At 42.0% G+C, this 26893-nt stretch overlaps 1 protein-coding gene across 4 annotated transcripts; it reads right to left on the reverse strand.

Annotated features, from left to right (window-relative positions):
• Window positions 1-1216: 1216 nt before the first annotated feature.
• Window positions 1217-26717, reverse strand: LOC136433924 (pyruvate carboxylase, mitochondrial-like). Of its 4 annotated transcripts, none has more exons than XM_066426525.1 (22): window positions 26423-26717; window positions 21787-22009; window positions 19833-20017; window positions 17505-17670; window positions 16879-17024; window positions 16190-16307; window positions 15402-15598; window positions 14817-14893; window positions 13940-14102; window positions 13202-13384; window positions 12525-12759; window positions 11524-11550; window positions 8073-8297; window positions 7357-7513; window positions 6749-6989; window positions 6152-6401; window positions 5391-5635; window positions 4789-4968; window positions 4046-4224; window positions 3707-3782; window positions 2759-2899; window positions 1217-2296 (listed from the first exon to the last, which is right to left on the reverse strand). In XM_066426525.1, the coding sequence occupies exons 2-22, from the start codon at window positions 21983-21985 to the stop codon at window positions 2048-2050; spliced, it is 3639 nt and encodes a 1212-aa protein (XP_066282622.1). In that variant the 5' UTR covers window positions 21986-22009; window positions 26423-26717; the 3' UTR covers window positions 1217-2047. The 4 variants fall into 4 exon arrangements, with proteins under 4 accessions (XP_066282622.1, XP_066282624.1, XP_066282623.1 ...); XM_066426527.1 differs by lacking the exon at window positions 19833-20017 and adding an exon at window positions 20319-20503; XM_066426526.1 differs by lacking the exon at window positions 26423-26717 and adding an exon at window positions 24018-24162.
• Between the last annotated feature and the right edge of the window lie 176 nt (window positions 26718-26893).

Genomic DNA, 26893 nt, shown 5'->3' on the forward strand with positions numbered 1-26893 from the left:
TGTATGTAATGCTACGTGAAGCTTTTATTCCTTTACATCCGCCCTTCCTGGACTTAAATAACACCATTCTAGATTCTGATAATCTATATTCAAGATTTCACCACAGTTGCACGTCTAGATACAAAATATACTTCGATCTACCACAGTGTGAATCCAAGATAGCACTTCTATGACTTCTTCTTTCACCACGTACCATAGGCAAGAATACATTTAGGTAGATTCTCTGTGAGTCATATATATAGGTCCCTCCTACATCTACTTCCAACAACACTTTGCAGACACTAAGTGGTGCAACGACAGGTTTTAAGATTTAGCACCAAAAACCAGCTATGCTACCTTCACTGTGTACTATTTTAAGCTTATTAGCACTTACACTTATTTGCATTTTTATAGTATTTTTTTTTCATACATGTTTCGTTCCTTCACACCCCACCTTTATTCACATACTTTCTTCCTGATTCTATTACTTTATATCATTTATGATTTAAGAAGGCATAAATTGACAAGTCTGAATATCTATATCTTCTTATTAGACTAACGTACAAACAGTGTACCTCAATATGGCTCCTTCATCCACAAGCTCCCCATCAGTAAATAGATACTATTTACCAGGTTCTCAGTGTTAATTGACGTTTAAGAAATAGTACAACTTTTAGTTTCCCACCTTATGTGACAAGATATGTAAATCAACAGCTGCTGGTTAATCTTTGCAGCCAGCATCTCCCTTTCAAAATGTTTTGTTTGGTGGACAACATCATACTAGTAATACTACAGTCACATTTGCACCGGTGCCCATAGGGGGTGTAGTCCTGGTCAGGCCCCAAAGATACAAATTTGTCCCGGTGGATTGCCGGGTACAGGGGGTTCCTCCCTGTGATCACACGGTTAGCTTGAGGAGTCTACCTGTTACCAGGTCCCGCATTGATTTTAGCTTCGAATTTAAAACTTCCAGGGTCCCGACCGTGCCCAAAAATAGCCAGTTAACCGCATGGTCCCCAACGGAGCCATGTAGGGGTCCCGCCCGAAAGTGCAAAAAGCAGCCCATGAGCTGCCTGGCAGGGCCCCTTTTTCCAATTGTGACCTACAAAATGTAAGCATTAGGAAGCCCTATTGATGGATGGATGAATAGATGGTTGGAAAACTCTATGTTGAAATACATCAATTAGTTTAAGCTGGATAATCCAATGTGACATTGTGATTTATTTGTTTCTACCAGTGATCTGTTTGTTTCATACTTTACCACTACTTTTTTTTGTCTGTTTATTGTATACTCTATTGACTGCTGCTGTAGAACTACCAAGTAACCTGTTTGTTTGCTACTTTACCACTACATCTTGTCTGTTTATCGTACACTTAAGTGACTGTTGCTATAATGGAACTTCAACGATGTCACCACTGCAGTATTTACTATCCATCCACCCAATATAAGAGCGGAGGGAGTGTAGTTTCTTCATAGTTAGCCACTGATTATAGTTTTCTCTGGCCATAAACGTTTTTCTCACCTGTCAATGTTTCATTACAGCTGTGAGGAAGGTACAGAAAACATTGGCAGATGAGAAAAATTTATTTGGTTGTGTACACTAGCCTGGATGCCAAACCCCACACGATAGATCATGATTTCAGAGCTTGGGGGTCTGGCATAGCCTGGAATCCAGCCCTGTCAGCTTTGGCTTGCTCCCCAAGATCCGCTAGCCTACCAACAATTTGAATTGTAATGACGCCCCAGTCGTGTAAGCAGGCTAGCGGATCTTAGGGAGTGGGCCAAAGCTAACAAGGCTGGACTCCATCCTGAGGTCTGGCATCCAGTCTATTTGTGTACACAACAAAACTCCAATGACCTAAGATATAGTATAGCTGTAGAATTTGGTGACTACTATTTTGAGGGCTATTCCAAGTCCACCAACAAGTTGGGACCAAACCCCACACGATAAATCATGATTTCAGAGATTAGGGGTCTGGCATCCAGGCAATGTGTACACAAGAAACCTAACTCCAGTAACCTATGACCAAGTAGAGAATGGAGAATTTGGTGACTTATTTCTGCGGGCTATTCCACGTCGACCAACAAGTCGTCGCCCTCCAAGCTCATGCCCTTTTCTACGGAGATTTTCTTGACGACGCCGTCGACGGGCGCCTTGACGACCATCTCCATCTTCATCGCGCTCAGCACCACCAGGGGGTCGCCCTTCTTGACCTTGTCGCCTTCTGCAACCTTGACATCGACGACGGAGCCGGGCATGGGGGCTCCGATGGACCCCTTCACGCCCTTCAGGGCCTTGGGGTGGAAGTGCATTTCCTGCAAAACAAGGGCATGTTGCATTCCCTCACTTCAGATACATGAAAGCAGAAAAATTATTATTTCTTTGCCTTTAACTTTTGATTTACCATTTTAAGCTAACCTACATCCTGCTACATTTCACCATTTCAAAGAAGCAAGAGGAAGCTGAAGTTACTAGAAACTAATATATATTAGATGTGCCAAAATATCTTGCTGTTGTTGTGATTTGTACTTAGCCAAACAGGAAAAATGTGTACAATGAAGGTCTTCATTCTGACACTCAGCTAGCAGTCTTTAGATCTATAGGATACTTGTAGGTTCGGCAGTTTTCAGCACCATCTGAGAGCAAAAGTAAATTTCTCTGTTTTGGTTTTGTTTAAAGATTCGATTTGAAAGATTTAAAGCAGGTGGTTCTTAACATAAGCAAAGGAAATACAGTTAAGAGAAACTAGTTAACTTTTTTTTAGTCTTGGGACTGACCTTGAGCGCCTGGTTGTCCTTGACCAACACTGACCGGAGCTGCCCGTTCATCTCGAAGAAGACCTCCCGCTGACCCATCTTGTTCAGGTCTCCCACTGCCAACGGCTTGATGGACAGGGTCTTGCCTTTCTCGATGGCCACCTAGAAAAGTGAAGGCATTCTTATGTCACAAATTCCATATTACCAGCCTATGGGTAAGACAGTAAGACCCATCTTGCTCTCCCATTGCCAGTAGTTTGATGGACAGGGTCTTGCCATTCTCGATGGTGACCCCAAAAAATTATTTTCTTACACCTTCCAAGTTCTCTGTCTATTGGTAAATATGCGAATATACTTTCATCATCATCATATTGGGCAGCTTGCCCGGAATAAGGCTGCTCTCTCCCTCCAGGTGTCACGGTCCGCCATTAGTTGGTCTAGTTATATATACATGTACATACTATAGTATGTCCAATTGTAAGAGGATATGAAAGTATAGTGACAATACAGTCAAATCTGCCCCAAAAGACAACTTTGGGACTGATAAATTCTGATCTATAAAAACAGGTCGTCTCTATACACAGGATTCATAATGCTTGTGTCAATGGGACAAATTATCTAAGGAACCACCAAAAAGTGGACTCACTGGTCAGGTGGTCCCTATGTAGAGGTGGTCACTTGTACAGGTTTGACTTAACATCACTACCGGTCACAACACAACTGTTGGTGTGGCCTCAAACCATCCATACACATGGAATCCTGTGCTTGGTGCTGAACACTCTCCGCACACATATAAACCTGTCCTTGGTGCTGAACACCTTCCACACATTTACAAACCTGTTCCTAGTGCTGAACACTACTACAAACACACACTGGCTTTTCTTTCCTAGGCCTTACAGGTATATCACGCACATCTATGACTGAAAATATCATCAATAAGTAAGTAATAGACCCTTAAGAACTTCTTACCTCACACTCCTCAGCAATCTTGGGTCCCGTGAGGAACAGTCTCGTCTCCAGACAGTCCACCGGCCCGAAGTCGCTCCTGAATATGATAAAAAGTATGTGAATAGCTATGTATATCTGGTCTTTTATGGTGCCATGATTGACAAGACTTTTCCCATAGGGACAATACTTAAGCGTCTCCATCAAAATCGTTAACTTTAAAAAAATCATAGAAAATCTCAATTTGTTGTATCATTAGACAAAAAAGAAAATTGAATGATCAGAAGAATTAATCTATGAGACGGAGCTATTTTCAGTGACTTCCATCCAGCGTATGCAAAACTTTGGTGTGCCATTGCCTACCTGAAGTCTAAGTACTCGTCCAGAACGGTTGGGTAGAGCGCGGCACTCAGCACGTCCCAGTCCTGCACGGGGATCTTCTTACCGAACTTCTCCAGGAGCTGGAGCTTCAGCGCGGCGAAGTCCAGCGGCGGCATGGACTCACCGGGGCGGCCGGTCACTTTCTTCATGCCCTTCAGGATCTGGGGTGGAGATTTTAAATTTTTTAATCTTTTTATTTAAAAAAGTTTATGGAAGACATGCAACAGGTTACAACGACAGAGGGTTACAATGCGGTAGAAGTCCAGTTCTGGCATGGTGGCCGGTCACTTTCTTCATGCCCTTCAGAATCTGGGGTGAAGATTTTTATAATATTCAAAATATATCTAGATTTACAGTAGTATGAATGATATGTGGGCAGGAACCTGGAGAAATGTACCCAAACTGGGGCAGCCAGTCACTTTCCTTTCATACCTGTTAGGATCTGGGATGGAGATCTTTTTGTTGAAAACATTTTATTGAAGCCATAAAACAGATTAGAACAACAAAGTGCATCCCTGACAGAAAATCTGCTTTGATTGTGGTGTGATGACTCTGCAGTCCCTGTGAAAACCGCAAACATAAACCCATGAAAAATGCAGTGGTATGCATGTAATGCCGTAACAATTGGGCATGTTTTTATCGTCTCACACACTTTGCCTCGATACAAATGAAGACACTGCATTTGCCAATCAAGACATGAAAGATCTTTAAAAGACTAAACTGACCTTTGACCTGAGGGGTTCTGGGAAGCCACCGTACGGCTCGCCGAGGTAGCCCTGGAAGAACTCGATGACGGAGCTGGGGAGGGACAGCTCCTCCGCACGGTCCAGCACCATCTCAGGGGTCAGCTTGTTCTGCACCATGAACTGGGCAAGGTCACCTACGACCTTGGATGATGGGGTCACCTGGTGGGAAAAATTGCAGATGTTTAGGAGTAGACTTGGATTTTGAGATGTCGTTTTAAGATGACATTGTCTACAACAGAAAGATGTCTTCCAAATAACATTAACAGTTCAATCCATAACGGAGTGGCTGCATCTTGATCAAGGTTTTAGTTTTCCACATATTTTGTTGTACATTTTGACTGAGGTAGGCAGGGCCATGGGATCAGTCTATTGTGGAGAATCATGCCAAATGAATCAGTTACGATATCTCTGTTGAACAATGAATATCTCTCAAGACTATGAATAACAAAGAACCATTGAACCAATGAACAACCTGTACCCAGCCTACATCTCTGTTGTACAAGCAGATTATTAAAGAACAATGAATAGTCCAAAAGACTTATAGTATGAACCATTGAAGAACACTATACCAAGACAGGTACCTTAATGACATCACCGAGAAGCTTGTTGGCCTCAGCATACGCCTTCTTAATCTCAGGGAACTTGTCGGCCAGCCCTAGACTGTAGGCCTGGAACTGCAGGTTGGTGTACTGGCCGCCCGGGATCTCGTTCTCGTAGACGTCTGCGTTGCCGCTCTTCATGGAGACCGTGCACTCGAAGGGCGAGTACAGCTGTCTGGTCTGCTCCCAGTACGCACTGTAGTCAAACACTCTCTCCAGAGGGATCCCTGGGGGAAAAGAGCACACATGACATTTCTCAGTTTGCTGAGGCTGACACTAGGGATGAAATGATTGGGTACTTGTTTTGTACATTTTCATTTATGTGTGATGAATTGTAATTGTAAAATCGACACCACTCAGGTATATCATTGTCAAGTGTTTACCAAAGTTAAGAAATATCAGCAGGTGCACGATGGCATTTTGAAAACATGACCGGACCATTTCTTGACACACTGTACCTTTTCAGACAATTTCATTGCCAGGGACCCTTGCATGATGTACAAACTGTACAAGACTTATATAACCTACATGAATATGCACCTGTTATGTGTCTCTGTAATGCCAAGTATGTGTAATGATTCCACTCCATGTTTACAGATCTATCAGGACTTCAATCATGCAAAATGTATATTTCTTATCATTTGTCTGACCGTTTTATTACCTTTTCACTCATGATCATGACCTCAACAAAAAGAAGCCTGCAGGCCATTTGGATATTCTCATTAATAAACAAACAAACAAACCTGTATCCAGCTCAGTGCCCTGTAGGGACGCCACCAGGGCTCCCATGCTCGGCTGCGACGTCATCCCAGACATGGAGTCCACCGCCACGTCGACCACGTCTGCCCCAGCCTCCGCGCACGCCAGCATGGAAGCCACGCCTGCGCCCGACGTGTCGTGGGTGTGCACGTGGATGGGCATGTCAGGGTGCTTGTCTCTCAGGGCAGAGATCAGGATCTTGGCAGCCTGGGGCTTCAGGAGCCCAGCCATGTCCTGCACAGAACAAGGGGAAACATTAAAAGGCAATCCAAAATGGCACAACTCACCCTGTTGCCTATATCATTTTGTGACCCTTAGGGTCCCACACACAAGAAATAGAAGAGCTGAAGATGTATCAAAATGCTGTATGTCTAAACTGGAAAGCACAGAAGGGGGATTCAACTTCCATACTCTTTCCAATAAGTGCTGAGTGCTTAGCAGAGAAGCAGTATGATATACTATTTTCAAAGTCTTTGGTATGATTGACCCTCACCTTTCCTCTCATGACCTCAATAAAAAATGGCCCCACAGCCAATTTGAGCTTCCCATGAATAAAGAAAGGTTCAGACAAACAAACACACCTTGATGCTGAGAACGTGCGTCCCCGCCTTGATGAGTTCGTCCGCCAGGTCCATGTAGTACTTCAGGTTGTACTTGGTCTTGGTGGGGTCGGACACATCGCCGGAGTAGCAGATGGCGGCCTCCACGATTCCGCCCGCCTCTCCCGCGGCCTCCATGCCCAGGATCAGGTTTGGCAGGTAGTTCAGGGAGTCAAACACGCGGAACACGTCCATGCCAGTCTCCTTGGCGACTTTGCAGAACCTGGAAAGAAAAGAGCACACAGGATGAAACCAAGGACTTTTAGAATCAATTTGGCTTTGAAATGTCCATTTTCTTTTCCCTTATCAAGGTTCAAAAATGTACAATGTCTTTCCATGTGGGATGTTGCTATAACTCAACTAGTAGCAGCCTCACAGTTGAGCTCCTGCTTCCAATTACAATGTAGTTGCAGTTCAATCTTGGGTCAGGACATCTCGGTATCTGAAGGGTGGTTAAATACTTACTCAAAGATGACATTGTCGGGGTAGCTAGTGTAGCCCAGAGTACTAGTGCATTATGCTGAAGGGCTAGTGTGTTAAGCTGAAGGGTTACTGGTAAATACTGGCTATATACATATACAGACACTCACTCAAAGATGACGTTGTCTGGGTAGCTGGTGTAGCCGACGCCGTTGGCTCCCCGCAGCAGCATCTGGAAGGGGATGTTAGGGATCCGCTTCCTCATTGCCTCCAGACGCTCCCACGGGCACTCCTTCAGGAACCGCAGCGCCACGTCAAACGTCGCACCTGGGGGGGGGGGGGTCAAACATTGAAGTCAAAAGTCCTTCCCTCACCATACAGCAGGTAGATACTGTAGATGCAGAAATGTTCGCGGTGGTTTTATGTTCAAGGTTTTTATGGTAAGCTCTTTACTGCGAACTTAAAACCACTGCGAAATGCCATTCCAATGTGTGACTGTAGCACTACTAATACTATTGTTTCAAACACCAACTCAAAACCACGGCGTACACTCCATTTTCCCCCTACCACGAAATCAAATCCATGCGAATTTCTGCATTTACAGAATACAGAATATTCTTGAGACTTGATAATTAGAAAAAAAATTATATTAGGGGCAATAGAATTTGATGACTTCATGCATATGGTCACAAAAATAATATCTAGAATTCTTTCATACCCAGCTATCAATAGTCGGTACAACTACGGTTCTTTCTTAAGTCATTAATGAGAGAAGAATGGAAAGTAAAAATGCTACTTTAGCCAGGGAGGAAACCTTAAGTCTCTGAAGTCTTGCGTAAAGTCTCACGATAATAAATGAATCAACAGTATTGACTGCTCCCCTCACCTCCCCAGTTCTCCACACTGTACATGTTGGCGAAGTTGTGCGCCACGAAGGGGGCGATGCGACACAGGTCATACGACCTGACCCGCGTGGCCAGCAGGGACTGATGAGCGTCTCGGAACGTGGTGTCCATCAGAAGCAGGCCCTTGTGGTTACGCACGGCCTTGGCGAAGCCTTCCGGACCCTCCTCCACAAAGATGTCGCGGAAACCTCTCGGCAGAGGCTGGTCTGGAAGGTGAAAATAAAGAAACTGTGAAAAATAGTTTTATCAGGTTGATAAATCAGTGTTTAACTAGTTCTTTGTGCACGGCCAGGATATAATTACAAATGTTTCAATGACCGTCTGTCACCATCCTCAGGGCATTACTGATTGGTTCTACTTTGCACTGCACCTAGGTGTTGCTGCTGCAGTGTGAAGAATGCGGTGCCAAGCGTGACTAAGTTTTTATAACCGGTTAACCATCATGGTATGACTAAATATATACTCCAGTAGGAAGTAGAACCAGTCAGTATGGCAGACGGTCACCTGAACGTCAGCAGGTGATTATATACTGGTGTACATAGAACTTTAAAAATAAATAATAAAAGAATTATGTTGTAAATGATTTTCATTCTTTCCGTCATTCTATGCATGTCAAAGTTGGCTTTCAGGTTCAAATCTGGAATCAATCAGTATAAACATGTATTGAAAATTAATTCTCCAAGTGTAATGTAGATTTTCCTATAAGGTCTTTACATTTGAGGGGCTAATCTACACAATGTATTTGGTCATTAGACTGAAAGAGTTCATGAGCTATACCAAGCTAGCTGGATGCAACAATTGCTACTTTTCTGTGATATTTCATGAGGTATAAGTTGCAACCATTTACGAATGTTTCGGCAATGAGATTAGAATTCTCTAAGCTGCTGGAGAGAGTTATGATTAAAATTGGGGATTGAAGTCAAAATCAAGTCAATATTCTATTATAAAGGCTTTTAAATTAGTGATATCTATGTCCTAAGTTATTGATTGAATTCTACAAAATCAGCATGAAAAATGGATGTGCTAAGGGTCTGTCTACAACTCCTTTTTGCCAACTTGTTAGGACACACCAATTCATTTCCTTGTTATCAGAGTTTTTAAGTTGATAATGTAGCACAAAGTCAACATGAGAACATGGGGCTGGGAGGAAAGTTTGAATCTGACTACTGTATATTCAGTCCCAAAAACTGTGTGAACTAAGACCCTGTTCATATCAGGACTATCATAGCCAGTTGAATTAATTTAGCCTGTTAATTTGCGTTCATATTGCAGGCTCCATATTGGGCTAAGATAGCCGGCTAAATTAGCCGGGTAAATCTTTATTAATAAACTAATTCAACTGGCTATGATAGGCTAAATATGAACAGGGTCTAAAGGTACAGGCTTTCCCCTCAGACTATGTTTTCATGTCAATCTTCCAGTTAAGCACGATTTTTCGCCAAATCCAAGAACAAAAAAACTGAACTGGTGTGACCTTTTTTGGGCCTATCACTCTGTTTTAACCTTCTCCCTGCTGCCTAACCCTGTAATCAATACAAATTTGGTGCCAAGAGGCTACTTCAGCAGGGAGAAGGTTAATTGGTAAGTATGCTGCTATTTGTTCCCTCACTAAATCATTCTGTGGAAAACTGCTCAAACCTGTGGACACTTTATTGGTACACAATCGAAAAATAACAAGAAAATCAGTGAGCAAAAAATGAAGAAATCATCAGTGAACATAACATTGTGAACAGTTGCACACGTGGAGCGCGGAAGCTTGAAGCACGATTAAAGTCATTCGCAGGAAAAGAAGCAAATTAGGTTAGAGAACCACCTTGCCTGGAGTCGTCCTGAAATGTGAAGGTAGCGTGCAGGGCTTTCTCCAGCTTAGAATCTTAATCCGTCTTTTCTGTTTGACAGTGCAAAGCCCCACATTGAGCGGTGAAGGCCTGAGAAAGCCAGGTCAGTTTGGGGGTTATGGGAAAGTTTGGACTTTTTAACTGTCTGAAAGGATCTTGTTTCTAATTTAGAAGCCTGGGGCAAATTTCAAATGGCTTTATCTTGATTTTGCAAAATTTTTGTGATGCTGTTGATGACTTTTTTTTCTGGGGGACAGAATGGTTAAAACTTTGTCCTGAGCAGCAAAATCCAAGGATGTAAGAAAGGACGGATGCTGGAGAAAGCCCTGGTAGCGTGATTAAAAGCAGATGAGAGGCAAACGGATTAGACAATGAACGAGTTCACATGCAAAGCTGTTTGCACGAAAGCTTGGCAGGAAGCAGAAATTAAGGCAGCACAGTTCGCTTGTGGTGCATATCAACTCTTAGGCAGCATTGGAAAGATGCCATAGTCACGGTGGTAGGTTTCAAGCTTGAAGCTGTGCAAACAGATGTATTTTGGTCTGTTTTGATTTCAGTCATTTGGGTTGAAACAATTGTGTTGATATCACTTTTATATGTGACCTTCTTACCAGCATTTGATTGCATTTTTAGGTGTTCATTACTGTTTAATACTTTAATTACTAAAAACACAATAAAGCTCATCAAGTTAAAAAGAACTTTTTTACAAAAGGGAAACAGCTGCAAAACTTATTTTCTTAGGAGGGAACATTATACGACTGACATTAAATCGAAGCGTCATGCTTGTTATAATTTGGGAGGTGTGTGTAGAAGATGTATTTCCAATCTTGGAAAATCAACCCTGGTACCATCCTTCAATATTCCATTGTGTAAGAGAGCTTCACAGTCATTCAGTTAATCAACAGCATAGCACTTATAAGTTACACGTCCCACCTGGAAATCACAGACAGTTATGATTACCTTCACACAACAACACTTCCTTGTCATGAGCAGGGCTCAAAATACCACCTGCATTATCATATAGGTTAGTGCAGGTATCTGTGATGTCTACAGTCTACCTGCAGTGGTCCATATACTTGATATGTGAGTTAGTGTATCACTGTATGACAGTACTATGTGGATTTTCAATTTCTGCATTGATTGTTATCGTCTGTGAAATGGCAAATAAAGAATTGGGATCTTTTAAAAATGATCCACATTGCTATATTAATGGACGTGGTGCAAGTAAAAGTGATTTGGAAAGTTATCTGCACCAGTGCAGGTATATGCAGAATAAAGAAGTACATCAAAACCTGTACAAGTGACCACCTCCACATATTTTTTGGTGGTCCGGTCCCTTAGATAATTTTTCCTATTGAGACAATACTCTGTCTAGCATAGTGAACACTTTTCCACTTAGACCAGATTCTACCGGTCCCGAATTGATAAATGAATGAATGAATAAATGACAGGTTTATTCAGCAAATTCAGGTCCGAGTGAGTGATTTCTTCTTTAACTGTTTTGACTGTACAGTATTTCGAGCCCTGGTTATATACACATACGTCCCTGCGCCTGTATCCACTGAGCCACGGCACAGTGAGAAGGACAGCTCACCTCGTCTCTGCCTTTTGTCTGACGGGTCTGGAATGGTGGGAGCCCCAAACACACACAACATGGGTGACAGGAGAGCAGAGTTAGTCACCAGTCACCAACATGAATGACATGCACACCCAGGACGTAAGAGTAAAACTATGCTAGCACATTTAAACTACACATGGATATAGATATAGAAATATGTTCATACAAAGTAGAAGTATCAAAGAACCCTGTAAGCACCTTCGTTAGCACAATAGTATAGATTAAGACGTTGATGAAAGTTAGACATCCAGGTAGTAAGATACGCTAAAAATAATTACTCAAGCAACTGGATACAATTTTGAAACAGACGTTTCAGACAGCATCCACTGTCTTTCGTCAGTGACTAACGATAGGACTGAGAACACCGTCTGAAACGTCTGACTGTTTCAAAATTTTATCCAGTTGCTTGAGTAATTATTTTTGGAGTATAAATTAAGATTAAACTTTGTCGGTTTGTCATAAAAACTTGTATCTCATTTCAATATTGACGGAGGTCCTGCAACATTCCCAAAATTGTTCAAAGAACAACTGTGGGGCACAAATTTGGCATGGCTGCCTGAAAATTGGTACATTATTATCTTCCTGTTTGACATGATACAGTACTGGCATTTCTTGGACACTGCAAAATAAAGCTTCTCGTCAAGGATATCAGTAAGTGTCCTATATAATCATACAACAAACTACGATGAATGTAACTGCGCCGTAAAACACGCACCAGCCGACTTGACACTTGAAGGCTTAAAAGTAATCAAGAAATACAAGTGCATAATGGACTCTATGTTACAGTGTTTGTAGTGATGACAGCACGTCTTTATACTACAAATTGGTACCGCTTAAAGGTTGAATGTATTTTCAAACCTCATATTTAGATAACCTATCGTCTCAAGGTCAAATCATAATTTTCATGTAAGCATAAATGTTTTGTAGTATACGCAATGACTTTGACACTAAATAAGTTTTAAACATGAATGACTCACCGAAGGGCACCGGGGGCACCACGGGCGTGATCTCTGCTGGCATGAGGCCGGTGGGGAGGGGGGTGCAGGGCCCGTTGACCATGATGTGTGCGATGTAGTAGAGCAGCTTCTGGGCGCGGTTGCGGCTGGGGATGAAGTTGAAGAGGCCGGGGTTCTGGTCGATGAAGTGAGTGGAGATGGCCCCCGACAGGAACTCCTCGTTGTGCAGCACGTTTTGGAGGAAGGGGATGTTGGTCTGTGGAAAAGGGTCAAACAATATCACTGTTGGTAATGTTTGCAGTGGTTTTGTTTTTGGTGCTTTTTGCGGTGACCTCTCCTTTGTGAAATGATGACACCGTAAATATGTGTTTCCACTGCATTAACAGTACCTGTGCTTAGTCTACACAAAAGTCTACACACTTAGTACATTGTGAAAACCTCACTTATCTTCCTCCTGCAGAATTAAGTCCTGCGAAAGATTTACAGTTGTAGCTGATTTCACAACAGGTGTAGCAATTCCTAATCAATGCACGAAAATATGCCAATTTTTGGAAACTTACACTGTAGACCAACTCTATATGATGACCTGTACATACATGTAGTGGTCACCTACAATGTACCTACTGTGACCAGTTTCTTGAGTGCTACCATAATATTGATGACAGCAGTACTTTTTGAGATGATAATATCGTCCTTACCTTGACGCCTCGGATTCTGAACTCGGACAGCGCTCTCCTCATCTTGGTGGCGGCGGAGCGGTGGTCGATAGCGTGCGCAATCACCTTGCACAGCAGCGAGTCGTAGTGCGGGGAGATGATTGCGCCTGCGAAGGCCGACGCGCTGTCCAGACGGATCCCCATGCCCTCTCCGCTCCGGAACACCTGCGGGAGTTAGGGCAGCACATGAGCAACAGTTACCTATCTCTGTAGATCCAAGTTACCCACATCTATCCTTGGTTTCAGTTAGGGTAGATATAGATATACATAGACCTGTCCCCAGCTTCTATACACCAGTTGCCAGTACATATGGATAGACCCTGTTTACTCACCTAAATACCCTGTTATATGTTAATATAGACCCAGGTCACCCAATTCTACCCAGGGTTAAAGTTTGAGCAGACACAGATAGACCCATCTCTAGCCTACCTAGTTCCAAGGTTGGGGTGGGTACAGACATACCCAATTAGAGTAGATACAGACCCAGGTTGCCAACCTCTTTCCTAGATATAGGCAGACCCATCTCTAGCCTGACTGTAACAGGATTAGAGTTCATATGGATAGACCCAGGTACCCACCCATATCCAGACTATACCAGGGTTAGAGTAGACCCAGGTTACCCTCCTTCATCCTGGGTTAAAGTTAAGGTAGATACAGATAAACCCATTTCTAGCCTACCTGTACCAAGGTTAGAGTAACAGATAGACCCAGGTTACCCACCTCTATCCTGCCAGTATCGGGCTGGAAGTTCCGGCCCGGGTCCTCGGTGGTGACCCGACACTGGATGGCGGACCCGTGGATGTTGATGTTGTCCTGGGACAGACCCAGCTCAGGCAGGGTGTTCCCCTGGGCGATCTTCAGTTGGGACTGCACCAAGTCAACCCTGCAGTACAAATTTATTTGTTTGTTTGTAAATACGTTGCATACCTGGTAAACCACCTCAATACAAAACACATCAGGGTTGTATTTGAAAGAGTACAAGCTGCATATCTGGACTCATTTGATCCACTCACACCTTTTGATAAGTGTGGTGGGTTCTTTTACATGCTTAAGGTGTGGCTCTCCTCAAACACAGGACCTCCATTTAACGTTCTATCTAAGGGATCCGAAATTATTCATCACTTCACTATCACTCTGGACAAATTTGGGGAAAATAAGACTTCCTACTCTACAATATCATCATAGAATCACTGAGTGTCAGTCTTATTCATAAGTGTGGTGGGTTCTTTAACATGCTCAGGGTGTGTCTCTCCTCAAACGAAGAACCTCAGGCTTTATATCCCATTCGAAAGGACATCCCTAACCGAAGCTAGGCACCTGAGTCGAGTGAGGAAATCGGTGTCAATTGCCTTTCCCAAGAGCACAGCATTGGGTTTTGTGAGGGATTCAAACCCGGAAACTTTAGAGTCTAAGACAACAACCCTGACCATAAGATCATCTTCTTAGCTAAGGTGGCAAACTGTACTCATAAGCCTGCTAATTCCTCTGGCATGTTATCAGTCTACTTGGCCAACTTCTACTCTTTCCAGCTGTCTCTGGAGTCTGGTAGAGGCTACACCTCGTCACCTTATTTCGTGACAATCACAGGACGACTCACCCGGTGACCTCCTCCGTTACCGTGTGCTCCACCTGCAGTCTGGCGTTCACCTCGATGAAGTAGAACTTCCCCTGCTCCTGAGGTTACAAGAAGTAAGACAGCTGTTAGCACCCCCTCCATTCATGTAACTTAGTATAGTCCATCATAAATATTGAGTAAGGTCTTCGTTCTATTCGCATAGTGCATGGTTAAAAACCTACTGATCTACTGATCTTGCTCAGTGTCACTGATGAAAGGTAGTGGATGCTACCTAAAATGTCTGACTGTTTCTACAATTATATTCAGTTGCTTGAGTAACTGTTATTTGGCGTAATACAATCTCTTCTTCATGCAACCTGGAGTCAAGCACATGTCTTTGGGTGGGTTTGAGAGATCTCTAGTGCAGCACCCCCCAGGTATGCACAGTTTAGATATACAGGAGTACATTATATTTACACTGGGGGACGTTGGGTTGGAGTTCTGTTTGGACGCATCTTTTCAGGGAGGCGGAATTATGTACCCTGGTTGAATTATGTTAGTAGATGTAAGTGCTAAAAAAATCCTAGAATAGATCAGTAGCGACATTCTACACTACAGCAACCTCACCTGGTCCAGGAGAAACTCCACCGTTCCGGCGTTCTCGTACCCAACAAACTTCGCCAGCTTCACGGCGTCAGCCAGGATGTCCTTCCGGATGACCGGGTCGAGTTCCGGGGCAGGGGCGTACTCAACGACCTTCTGGTACCGCCGCTGGACGGAGCAGTCGCGCTCGAACAGGTGCACAACGTTTCCTGCCTTGTCACCTGTGTAGGGGAGTGAGAGTTATGAAAGTGAAAGTGGGATCAAACAGGTGCACTATGTTCCGTACCTTAATTGTCACCTGCACAAAAGTGAAAGTGATCTCGATCAAGCTTTAGTTCACTGAAGAGCTGATCTTCCACTGGTTATGACAGAGAAGACATAGGCTATAAAGATTTACAGTTCATTGCACTGGGGAAACTCCCCAAGCTCTTCTTGACCAGAACAATGTCGACCGTCCTGTCCTAAGGAGTACAACGCTATCTAGTTTGTATAAACGCAAACTCCCGTTGTCCAGGGCTTTTATGGCCCCTCCCCACAGAGGGCGAGTCAATCAAGCTAAACCCTTTCCAGTAGCGTGCATGTTGGGCGAGCAACAACAGCTGGGAATCGAACTCAAGACACATATATAAAGACTTAGAATGCAACTGTGAACTGTGTAGAGCAAGCTTGGGAACAAACAAATGCCAAGAGTAGGGATCAGATGCAGGTAGACATCAGAAATACTTGCACAGCTCCAATTTTACCTTTACTAACCCGTATATGCAGGTATCATTTCTAGCCCTTTTCTGACAAAAAAAGAGGGAATTCCTCACCTAGAATCTGCACCTCGATATGTCTGGGCTTCTCGATAAACTTCTCTATGAAGAGAGAGCCGTTGCCAAACGCTGCCAACGCCTCTGAGGTTGCACGCTGGAAGTTTTCGTTCAGGTCCTGGGAACAAACAAGGATGATCAAACATAACTAAAAAAGCGAGTGTTCTCCTGCATTTGGAAGTTCAGGGCTTTAAACCCAGCTGGGTTATACCAAAGACATGTCACAATTTATCAATTCATTTATAGATCTTAAGGGTTGACTGAGTAAGTGAATTCGAACATACTGCTTTTGCTGCTTAGCACTGAGCACTCATGTCATGAGAAACAGTATGGGAGTTGAACACACTCCACTACATGTGTTCTATTTCCCAGCTGTAGTGACCTGTGTGGCTCAAGGGCATTAGATATAGAGATGGGCACTGCCTCTATAGTCTGCAAGTTATGGGAAGGATCTTAACTAACTTGAATAAGCATTTTGTCTTCTGCTTTTTGTACTAACAGTACTGTTTCAACAGCAAACTTTAAACACTTCAAAATTCTCCTTTCCCCTAGCTACTACCACAAAGTCAAGTCCCCGCAACAAGAAATGATAGTTTGGGCACCCGCTAACGAATATAGGAGCCCCAGTAGTAATCAGATGGCACCCAGGCTACATGAATGAATTTTCAGTGCACAGGAAAGAATCATACCTCTTTGTTCCTGACGATGCGCATGCCCCTGCCTCCCCCTCCAAACGCAGCCTTGAGGATGATGGGGTAGCCGTGCTCAGAGCAGAACTGCTGGGCCTCCTCTAGTGTGGACACTGGACCATCTGTACCGGGCACCACCTGCACACCTGAGGGGAAAAGTTACAAAAAGCCATCAAATACTGTAGGACTATCTCACTAGATAGCTTTAAATAACCCTTGCAGTTAGATGTGCAAACGCAGGTCTAGAGTGACATGTCGATCAGTATGATATAACCAGCTGCTGTCACGCCACATGCCTGCAAAGCTGGTGTGTTACACTTAAGGGTGATCAAACTGCAGATGCAGATACAGAAACAATTTTTCTTCTCAAATTTCATAAGGTGCCAAAACTTGCACAGGTATCTCTTTAGTGTTTATGGAGTAAGCAACTTGACATTCATACAAACTTTAAGTTTCTTGAAACATTTGATTTATTACAACAATCAGGTCTCCCAAATTTACGAACTCAAGCAGTTTGTACACGTCAGGTATGTTTCCTGGCTTTCCTACATTTTCATACAGCTACAAGATGACCCTTATAACCAGCATTTTCCTACAAACAATTTATAAATAAATGATGCCCCAACCTGCAGCGATGGCGATTTGTCTGGCTTCCACCTTGTCTCCCATCTTGCGGACGATTTCCGGCGCCGGGCCGACAAACCGTATCCCGGCATCGACGACCGCCTGGGCAAAGTCAGACCGTTCAGACAGGAAGCCATACCCAGGGTGGATGGCATCTACGTCGTTTTCCTGAACAACACAAGTTGGTGGAACAGTTAAAAGATTATCTTTTTAAAAAAGGTGCAGACAACAGGCTTACAAAAACATATCTGTCATGCACACAAAATGATAGAGGAGGTTATACCAGGGTGGGTGGCGTCTACACTGTTTTGCTGAACACAAGTTGATGGAACAGTTGAAAACAAATTGAAGACAACAGGCTTACAAAAACATATCAGTCATGCAACATAAAATGATAGAGGAGGAAATACCCAGGGTAGATGGCATCTACATCGTTTTCCTGAACAACACATCTAAGTTGATAGAAAAGTTTAAAGCAAGACCCAAACAACAGGCTTACAGAAACAGATTTGTAACATGCACAAAACATGACAGAACTTAAATAATAGATAAAGAACAAAATGTTAAACAAAACGTTAGACATGAAAAAAACAAAATGCAAATCAAGAAAGGGTATTAACTTGTAAGAATGTGTAAGTATCGATGATTGATCTACCATCACTATTGGAAGGAGAAAGTTGGTACAGAAGCTTTCAATCCTGTAAACTGGAATGTATCAAAACAACTATATTCTGCCAATTTGTGAAATATGCCTACAATCTTACTACAATAAATGCAAAGGTTAGATTGTTTATTTGACCAATGGTTTCTGTTTGCCCAACAAGAACAACAGCTAGCACTCTTCGGGTAATTTAAACAACATTTGAGTCTGAATCTGCATGAAACCAGTCATGAATCTTATTCTGAAACATGAAACAGGTTGGTTAGAGCTACAGAGTAAAAGGTTAAAAACATACACTACAAGCTAAGAAAGCTCTGCTTGTGCTATTTGTGTTATCTATTGCCCTGACAACACTGTGTCATTGGTATAACTACACATCTTCATTCTTTTCTTAAACATCATGTCATTGAGATAGACAGGTGCTGCCATTGTTTTTGAACACTAGAGGTTTTGCTGTAGGGTGTTAGACAGTATGCACACTACCTTCTGAGTATGTGCTTGTACAGTGTTACATAATAGCAGTTCAGAAAAACATCAACATGTAAGTCTTGTGTACTCAGTAAGTTAAGTCATGCCTAGTGGTTGGACTTTGAATCTTACCCCGGGTAACTTTTTATCACGTCTTGTTTACATATGATGGTGGGTCGGAGTCAAATGTCAAACGAAGTTTATGTACACAGGGGGAAAAACTATGCTAACAGCTAAAGACGTATGACACTTTATAATTCATCCACCTTCGAGAGGACTTAATTTTGCAGTGGGCACCCAGACTGACAGGAAATGTCTATTCTCTACAGTGCGATTTTGCAGTAGAGATGTTACCGCAAAAATAGAACCTCTATATTCAATGATTTAGAGTATTTCAATACCTACAAATGAATGAGTCAGATGTTTAGCTGAACCTTTCGTTTGGAACAAACTGACAAACAATAGGTGTCCTTGAGTCATTCTATAGTGACGCAAACTTACAGATGTTGTTGTTATTCCACCGTTGGTCCATTGTTATTGTTCTAAAGTCCAGTTAACTGAGTCAGTAATTACTGCTCTAAAAGGTCAAGCCTGCGGGCCAATACGTAAGGGCATACAATTCCGACATTTATATTTCAGGCTATTACAGCGGAGTTTGTATTACACAGACTATCCTAATCAAAAGCATATCTGTCCTTTCTGTCCTCTCAAATTTTGTGTGACTGCCAGCATTTTCTCAGCAAATGCTATGAACAAGCCAGGGCAGCCTAAATCAAAGTAGCCTTGTGTATGTCAAGGTTTAAGGTGCGTAATGGTTTATAACAATGGAAAGCAGGGAGATAAAAGATAACAAACTAAACTATTGTTACTGGAAATCATAAGAAAAAATTATAGCTATGCCATAACAACTGGTATATTGAAGGCTGTGTATGTAACATCTTATTGCGTTGTTTGTAATTACGTCACTGAAGAGTGGGTTAATAAAAGACAGTGGAATGTTAGCAGAATAACTGACTACACAGACACATACAGACACATGTTTAACAGTTAGTGAAATAACTTAATTAAGACGTACATATATCAGTTTAAGACTATACATTCCAAAGGAATAATGTTCAGCCACCAGAAAAAAAAGGGGATTGTGGTGAGAGAAAAAAAAGCAGCATGCCCGGACAAAGCACAGACAAGTCTGGTACGTCACCTTCGCTATCTGAATATACTCTGGGATATTGAGGTACGCTGCCACTGGAGGTAAACCCTTCCCTATGGGGTAGGCTTCGTCGGCTTTCTGTCTATGCATGTGCATTCTGTCTTCCGTGGAATAAACGGCCACGGTACTGATTCCGAGCTCCGTGCAGGCTCGAAAAACGCGGATGGCGATTTCACCTGTTGGGAGAGGGCAGACATCGAAAAATCATGTTAGACTACATGTGTATCTTTCGTAGAACATGTCACATGTCAGGGCTCGAAATACTGGGAGCATGTGCACCTTTGTACACCCAAAATTGGAGCTCTGCACGCAATTTTGAACTGTAGATGCACCTGTACACAAAGATAATTGTGTAGGCTGTTGCTGACATTCTATTCCGAATTATTTTCTGTGCACCTTCAATTTTTGGTTAGGTGACCCAGTGCACCTGTTCCCAAAGATGAGCCCTGACATGTACAGGCCAGAATACCTCCTCACCTTAGCTATCTCTATGTATTCGGGTACGTTCAAGTACGCGGCGACAGCGGGAAGACCCTTCCCTATGAGGTAGGCTTCATCTGCCTTCTGTCTGTACGTCTGTAATCTGTCCTGCTCGGAGAACACCCCCACCGTGCTCATGCCGAGCTCGTGGCAGGCACGGAAAATGCGGATGGCAATCTCACCTGCACACCCCAAAACAAGACGCTGTCAAACAGCAGCCTCCGTTGCAGACTCCTTCCGGCTGTTTTCTTTTACTCTCCAAGCAGAGGAGTGGGTCCGGCTGGTTTTTGACATGTTTTAAGGCATTTTTGTCAGCTTTCGATTTTGTCCCATTTTCTTCATGGTTGGCGACATAAAGAAAATGGGACAAAAACGCCGAAAAACACATAAAAAACAGCCTGACTTAGTTCCAGCTTTCCTCTGCTTGGACAGTAGTTTTCTTTTTCAAGCCTTAATTCTCTGCCAGCAATAAGAAAGAAAACAGTAACTTGGAAAAGAAAAAAAACGGAGGGAGTCTGCAACGGAGGCTAGTCAAACAGGTGGTCAAATTAAAGTACCAGTGAAATGAAATTTCCTCTACAATTCACATCAAAATTTTGTCTTTTCTGAAGACATCTAATAAATATGTAATCTTTAACTCAGTGGTCTACTGTATGCTCTTTGGTGGGACAAATTAGCAACGGGTCCTGAAGTCACAGAAAGGACTAGGAGTCCTTTCTGTGATGTCACGACCTGTAGCTTATTCGTCCAACCAAAGAGCACAGTTGATTTAAAGATTACACAGATGCATTTAGAAAAGAGCAAATTCTTACATGAATGATAGAATAAAGTCCACTTCACTGGCACTTAAATTGGCAAATTGTGAACTATGGCCAATTTGATTCCGTGAAGGATTGGATAATGTTGTGTATTGAAATTTTCAAGAATCATTTTGGAATCAGATTTTAAAGTTTCAAAAAGCTGGTGACTGTTGAGGTATATGTATATGTATAATATATATATGTATGGATTGATATGATTATACTTATGAAAATATATAGTACTTTATATGTAACAATAGGATGGCAAAATACAGTTTGGCATTAACATCTGATTTAGACAATTAATGATAGAAATTCTAGTATGGTAGTTTGGAAACAAAACAATTGCACAATGCACAAACTTTGCACAATGGCTTGGACAAACATCAAGCAAACCGAATGTTTGTTCTTAATATACAGTCAAACCTGTACAGGTGACCACTTCGGACCACCTGGCTAATATGACTACTTTTTGGTGGTCCCCTTACTACGTAGGGCCTTACATATAATTTTTCCCATTGACAAAAGGATTTAAGATTCAGAACCCTGGCTGTAGTACCACCTGTCTAAATAGACCAGATTTTAGGTCTTCTTGGGCAGGTTTGACTCTAACGTATATACCGTGGTAATAAGACTCTGATGATGGGAAATGGCCCCAAACTTACCTCTGTTGGCAACCATGACCTTCTGTATGGGTTTGTCGGTCTGGGTGGCGGTCTCCGGCTGCGTGGAGTAGTGACTCCTAGATGCGGCGCCCCCCAGGGCACGGGCATGGCCCCCCAGGGTGGGGGCATGGCCGGTAACACGTAGCTGGGCCTGAGCCACACGCTGCACACACGCCACGGGGGACTGCAGACGGAACATGGCGGGTGTGGAGGCTGCCTAGGCCTGGGGAGTACAACAAAACAAGGATATCAGAACTGGCAGACTTCATCCTCTACTAGGGGTGGATACCGGTTCGGCTTGATAAGGTCCAAGTCCAAGTTTAGGTCCAGAGATTTAGGTTCAGGTCCGGACCTGAACCTGGACCTGATCCTGTCCAGTTGATGTTTTGTTTTATTAGACCAATATTAAGCATAGAGAATTGATACCGACACGCACAACTATAAACCTTTCATGGTGAGAAGACTTTCAAGATAAACTAGTGTTTGATATTTGAATGTTACACTTATTTAAATGCCTTTTTTGTCAGAGGCGAGACTCAAAACACTTATCAAACAAAATAGAAAAATATATTTGTACTTTGTTCAGTTTTTTTTGGACTCAGGTTTTTGGCTTTCAGGTTTTTTGGACTCGGTTCTTGGATGTACGTTATAAAGGTCCGAATCAGGTCCAGCGAACCAGTATCCACCCCTACCCTCTACTGCTCTCAGAATCATCCAGTCCTACAAACACTGAGCACTTTCCATCAAAAGCAATCTAAAGAATCTATATATTGTTTTTGATGGAAAGTGCTCAGTGTTTCTTCTAATGCCTGTAGGACTGATGTGTTTATAGAGTATCTTATACTGTTGTATATCATGATTTAGAATTTGCCTGTGAACTGATTGAGGTATCACATGTAGTTGGAACAGGCTGATTTTATCATGGACCAATGCAGGTAAGATTTGATTTCATTTCTTTATTTGCTTGTAAAAAAAAGTGCAGCCAGAGCTACCCAACTAGCCGACGGCTATTACAAAGCATGGATGCAGGCACATATAAAAAACACCTGCACAGCTCCAATCTTACCTGCACTACACTGCATATGCAGGTGGTAATTCCAGCCCTACAGTACAGGTTTTACAGTCCGTCAGACATGTCAGAGGGGACTTTGAGCCAACAGTTCTGTAAACCCACCATATCTGTTTGCACTGTGGTTAGTGCTTATCTCTTTTATACAGCATGTTACACTGTGGGTACCCAAAACCAGCTGTGTGCCTGTGTAATGTCAGTCTCTTGATAAATAAAGAAATAAATTACGGCGAAATTATATCACTGTAGCTACACAGTAGCAGCAGTTTCTATTGTTTGCTGGAAGTTTGTTGAACCATACTATTCTTTTGAATCCATTCCTGGTGTTACTGAAGATCTTAGGGATCAATTTCTGCGTTGGCAATTGCAGTTCAACTTTGATTTGCATTTAGGGATCTAATGTCACAGTTTGGTGGGGAAAAGGTCAAAACAACAACGTATGGAAAAATCACATTTTTGTGGTATCATGATTTTGCAGGGGAGAGGCACTGCAAAAATAAAACCACAACCAGTCATATAAAGATCTACAGTATTAAAATACTGGACTAAGTATGAAAAGATCCATTCCCAGGTAATTACTGAGGCAGGAAAATTGTACATCAGGGGATGATGTTTTTCCGCTTCTCATATGAAGCATGATAAAATACAATCCATCAGGGACAATGACATTCCAAATCTACCATCAATTCATACACTATTACATACATGTAGTGTTACTATTAGTAACATTACATGTACAGCAAAGGTGTTGCAATATTCAACTAGGATAGCTGTCGAAATGTTGGCACTAGTTCCATTTTTGGTTGTGAAATAAGAACATTGTGATTATTGAACTACCAACCAGATCAAGGACATTATATAGGACACTATATGTCCTTGACCTGATGAAAGTATTTACGAATCTAGGATATTGGAGTTTTTTTGTCTGTAGCCAAATATTTGTTATTGGCCATTTTGATAGTCTCCTACCTTGTAATCTAAAACTTGGAAAGCTGTTACAATATTAACAGCAAATGGTTATACTATAGTATAATATTTGCACAAATTTAAAGTCTATTAGACAAAAGAATTATCTTTCTAGATGTTGCCCTAGGACATACATGTAGTAACCACATCAGTCAATGTCAGACACACATCACAGATTGTAGTATGGCTCTCCTACCTGTAATGTGGGAATAATAGATATAGATGCCGGCAATATGGGGGTGCGCTTGTCTATAACGGCATTACGAACGACCTCTGCACTCACAGCCCAGGGGACTTTATCACTTACCTCTAATCTAGTCTTATTGACTTTTGAGTAGCGGGCAAATTATGTCACAGATTTTCTAGCTGTCCAGGAGGGGACTGTGCGATGACAGGCTACGCTGCAGGGGAAATTTTCAATGAGGGACGTCATGAATATAATATGGAGGAGGAGTGGCCACATTTTGTGGGAGTGGGAAATTTTTCTTTTCTTTCACTAACCAGAGAAATGAGAAAAAATGACAAAAGGACAAAAATGAAAAATTAGGGACAAAAATTGTCCTAATTGTTGAGTACATTTTTACATCATAGTTTTTTTTTTCACACACTTCGCCAAGCACGACCATGTGTCCTTCAAGCGTCCTTGGACCGATCACATGACGTGACCACAAGATTAATGCAAAACAGCTTTTTCAATGACTATTATATTTCTTAAGAGGATCATTCTTTAATCAGAACACATTACTCAGTATGCTGTAAATTATGCTGGAACCACAACTGTACTAGAACCAAATCTATGTTCAATTCTAATAGAACAGGCAGGGTCAAGTTAGGTCATTTATACCAAAGGCTGGTGGGATTTTATATGAAGTACTTTAACATAAATCAGCTGATACCATCTGTTTGGTGCCATATTGCATTATAGGGAAGTCATATGAACAGGATTAGGTGTATACCCCAGGGAAATAAATAACGGTGTTGATGGTCTTATTATGAACCACACGTGATGTAAATCACAATCCTACACAGTACACATACACACTGTACAGTACATAATTACAAATTGTCTTGTGATAGCATGTTTAGTTGATCAAAGTTGGTAAATCACATTATGGAGAAATTAAGCTGTTTGCCAAACTAAAAAAATTACACTGACCAGAATTTTCAGTTGGATTGCTCAGTCTTCTTCAGCTATCTGACCCAATTGCTCTAGACACAAGACTAAATTTATGTTTGTGTTGGCAGTTAAATTTTTCCATGTCTCCTGTGATTACCTACATGTATGTAGGTGCTTGATTTTGTTACCTGATTTTAACCTGGTGACTGGTTTAAGCTAGACTTTGAATCAATAACAACCGTTTTAGCATGACTGCCATGGTGACGGTGTTGACGTAACCCACTATAAATGTCAACACAATTTTGTTTCGGGAACTGATTTATTGATTGTGCAAATACAATATGCCACCATCCTATATGACCATAATTTATAAGACTATTACAGTACAGTATTTGACTTGGCAGGGCTTACAAGTTACAACTGTATGTAGCAAGGGTAATGTACTTCCTTCCAAGTCAACATCGAAAAATCTGTAAAATTCATCTATAACGGTTACCCCGAAAATAATGTGCATACTTTTTGTGAGACACTGGTAAGTGACAATGTACAGATCACAAAATTCTTAGGTTCATGCTTAGGCAAATCAGGGATCTAGAACTTGCCTGCTATATCAAAACCTTATTCTTTTGCTAATTATTCATACAAATTTTTTGCTAATCAGTAATATCCCTTATTCAAATGTCAACCAAACAAAGAAGGCACAACCCTTGCTACTGCATCAAAATATCAATACCTGGGGATATTTTCTGCACGCTTTTAGCTTTTAATTTAGCATAGAAAAATGCCTACACGTCTGAGGGTAAAGTTGCCCCCATATAAAACTAAAAGAAGCCCACCAACCTAACAGCACCCCTGCTAGGCACAAGGACAGTCAGTAAATCTAAAACCTTGACATATCCATATAGTTTATGGTCATACCATAACAGACTGGGGTCATTGACCTTGTTGGTGCTTATGAGTCTTGTGACTGTTTTCCGTGAAAATGTAACTTGACAAACACTGAAACAGTGTAATCAAAGAAACTGCTGAGTGGACAAAGAACAACAATAACATGGAGCGGCTTTGACGTAATTGGAATAATACAACCCTTTACTGGCACCGTTCCAAGATTTCAATGGGATCTGTGTCTGCCATTATGAAGCCCACTGACTGCACGTGGACTACGTGCTATATGCCATGTAGAATATCAATACTAATGTTTTAACCATAACAATAACAATTGACAGTAAAAACGCCCCTTTTTTCGCTCCCCCTTCAGTTAATTGGAGAAAGCTGTTGATAATGAGGTGTTATTCTATGATGTCGAGGGAGGAGCAACAAAAAATGCATGATGCAAGAATGATTTGTTACTGTCAGTTGTTTTCAGTAATATGCAAATGCATCGACGGCATGACTATAAAATGGCTGACAAATAATGTCTGTGCATAAAGTAACACAAATTTGGTGACTGATGAGAAATGCCACTCAGGAAAACAGGGACTTACCTTTGCCAATTATGGAAATCAACTCCACAAGACGCTAACTGGCAAGTCTCTTCCTGTAGCAGCAAATTCTGCGACGTGGACAACGCGTCTGTCTTGACCAAAGAACGCCCTTGCAACAACTGTTCCACGGCTTGTTAATCTCTACCTAGAATACCGTCAAGTTGACCGCCATAGTTACGTGGAATGACTGCACAAATGAAGGGAAAATCCAGACGTGGCCTATTCCGTGCGGCCCGAACTGGTTAGGTCGCAAAATCAAACCGGTGCTCATTGATATCGTAGGTCGTTGACCTTTGACATATGCAGTGGACTACTCCAATGTTGATCAATATATACAAACGTTGTTCATATCATTAGCGTTAAATCTACAAAATTAGTATACTTTGAAGTTTGGATATAATTAGTTGGGAATTATTGACATTATTGCGAATGACATTTTCTCCCCTCGTTCGTATTTTTATGGAGAATTTC

The sequence above is a fragment of the Branchiostoma lanceolatum genome, chromosome 4, assembly GCF_035083965.1.
Source record: "Branchiostoma lanceolatum isolate klBraLanc5 chromosome 4, klBraLanc5.hap2, whole genome shotgun sequence".
In the NCBI taxonomy this organism is placed as follows: domain Eukaryota; kingdom Metazoa; phylum Chordata; class Leptocardii; order Amphioxiformes; family Branchiostomatidae; genus Branchiostoma; species Branchiostoma lanceolatum.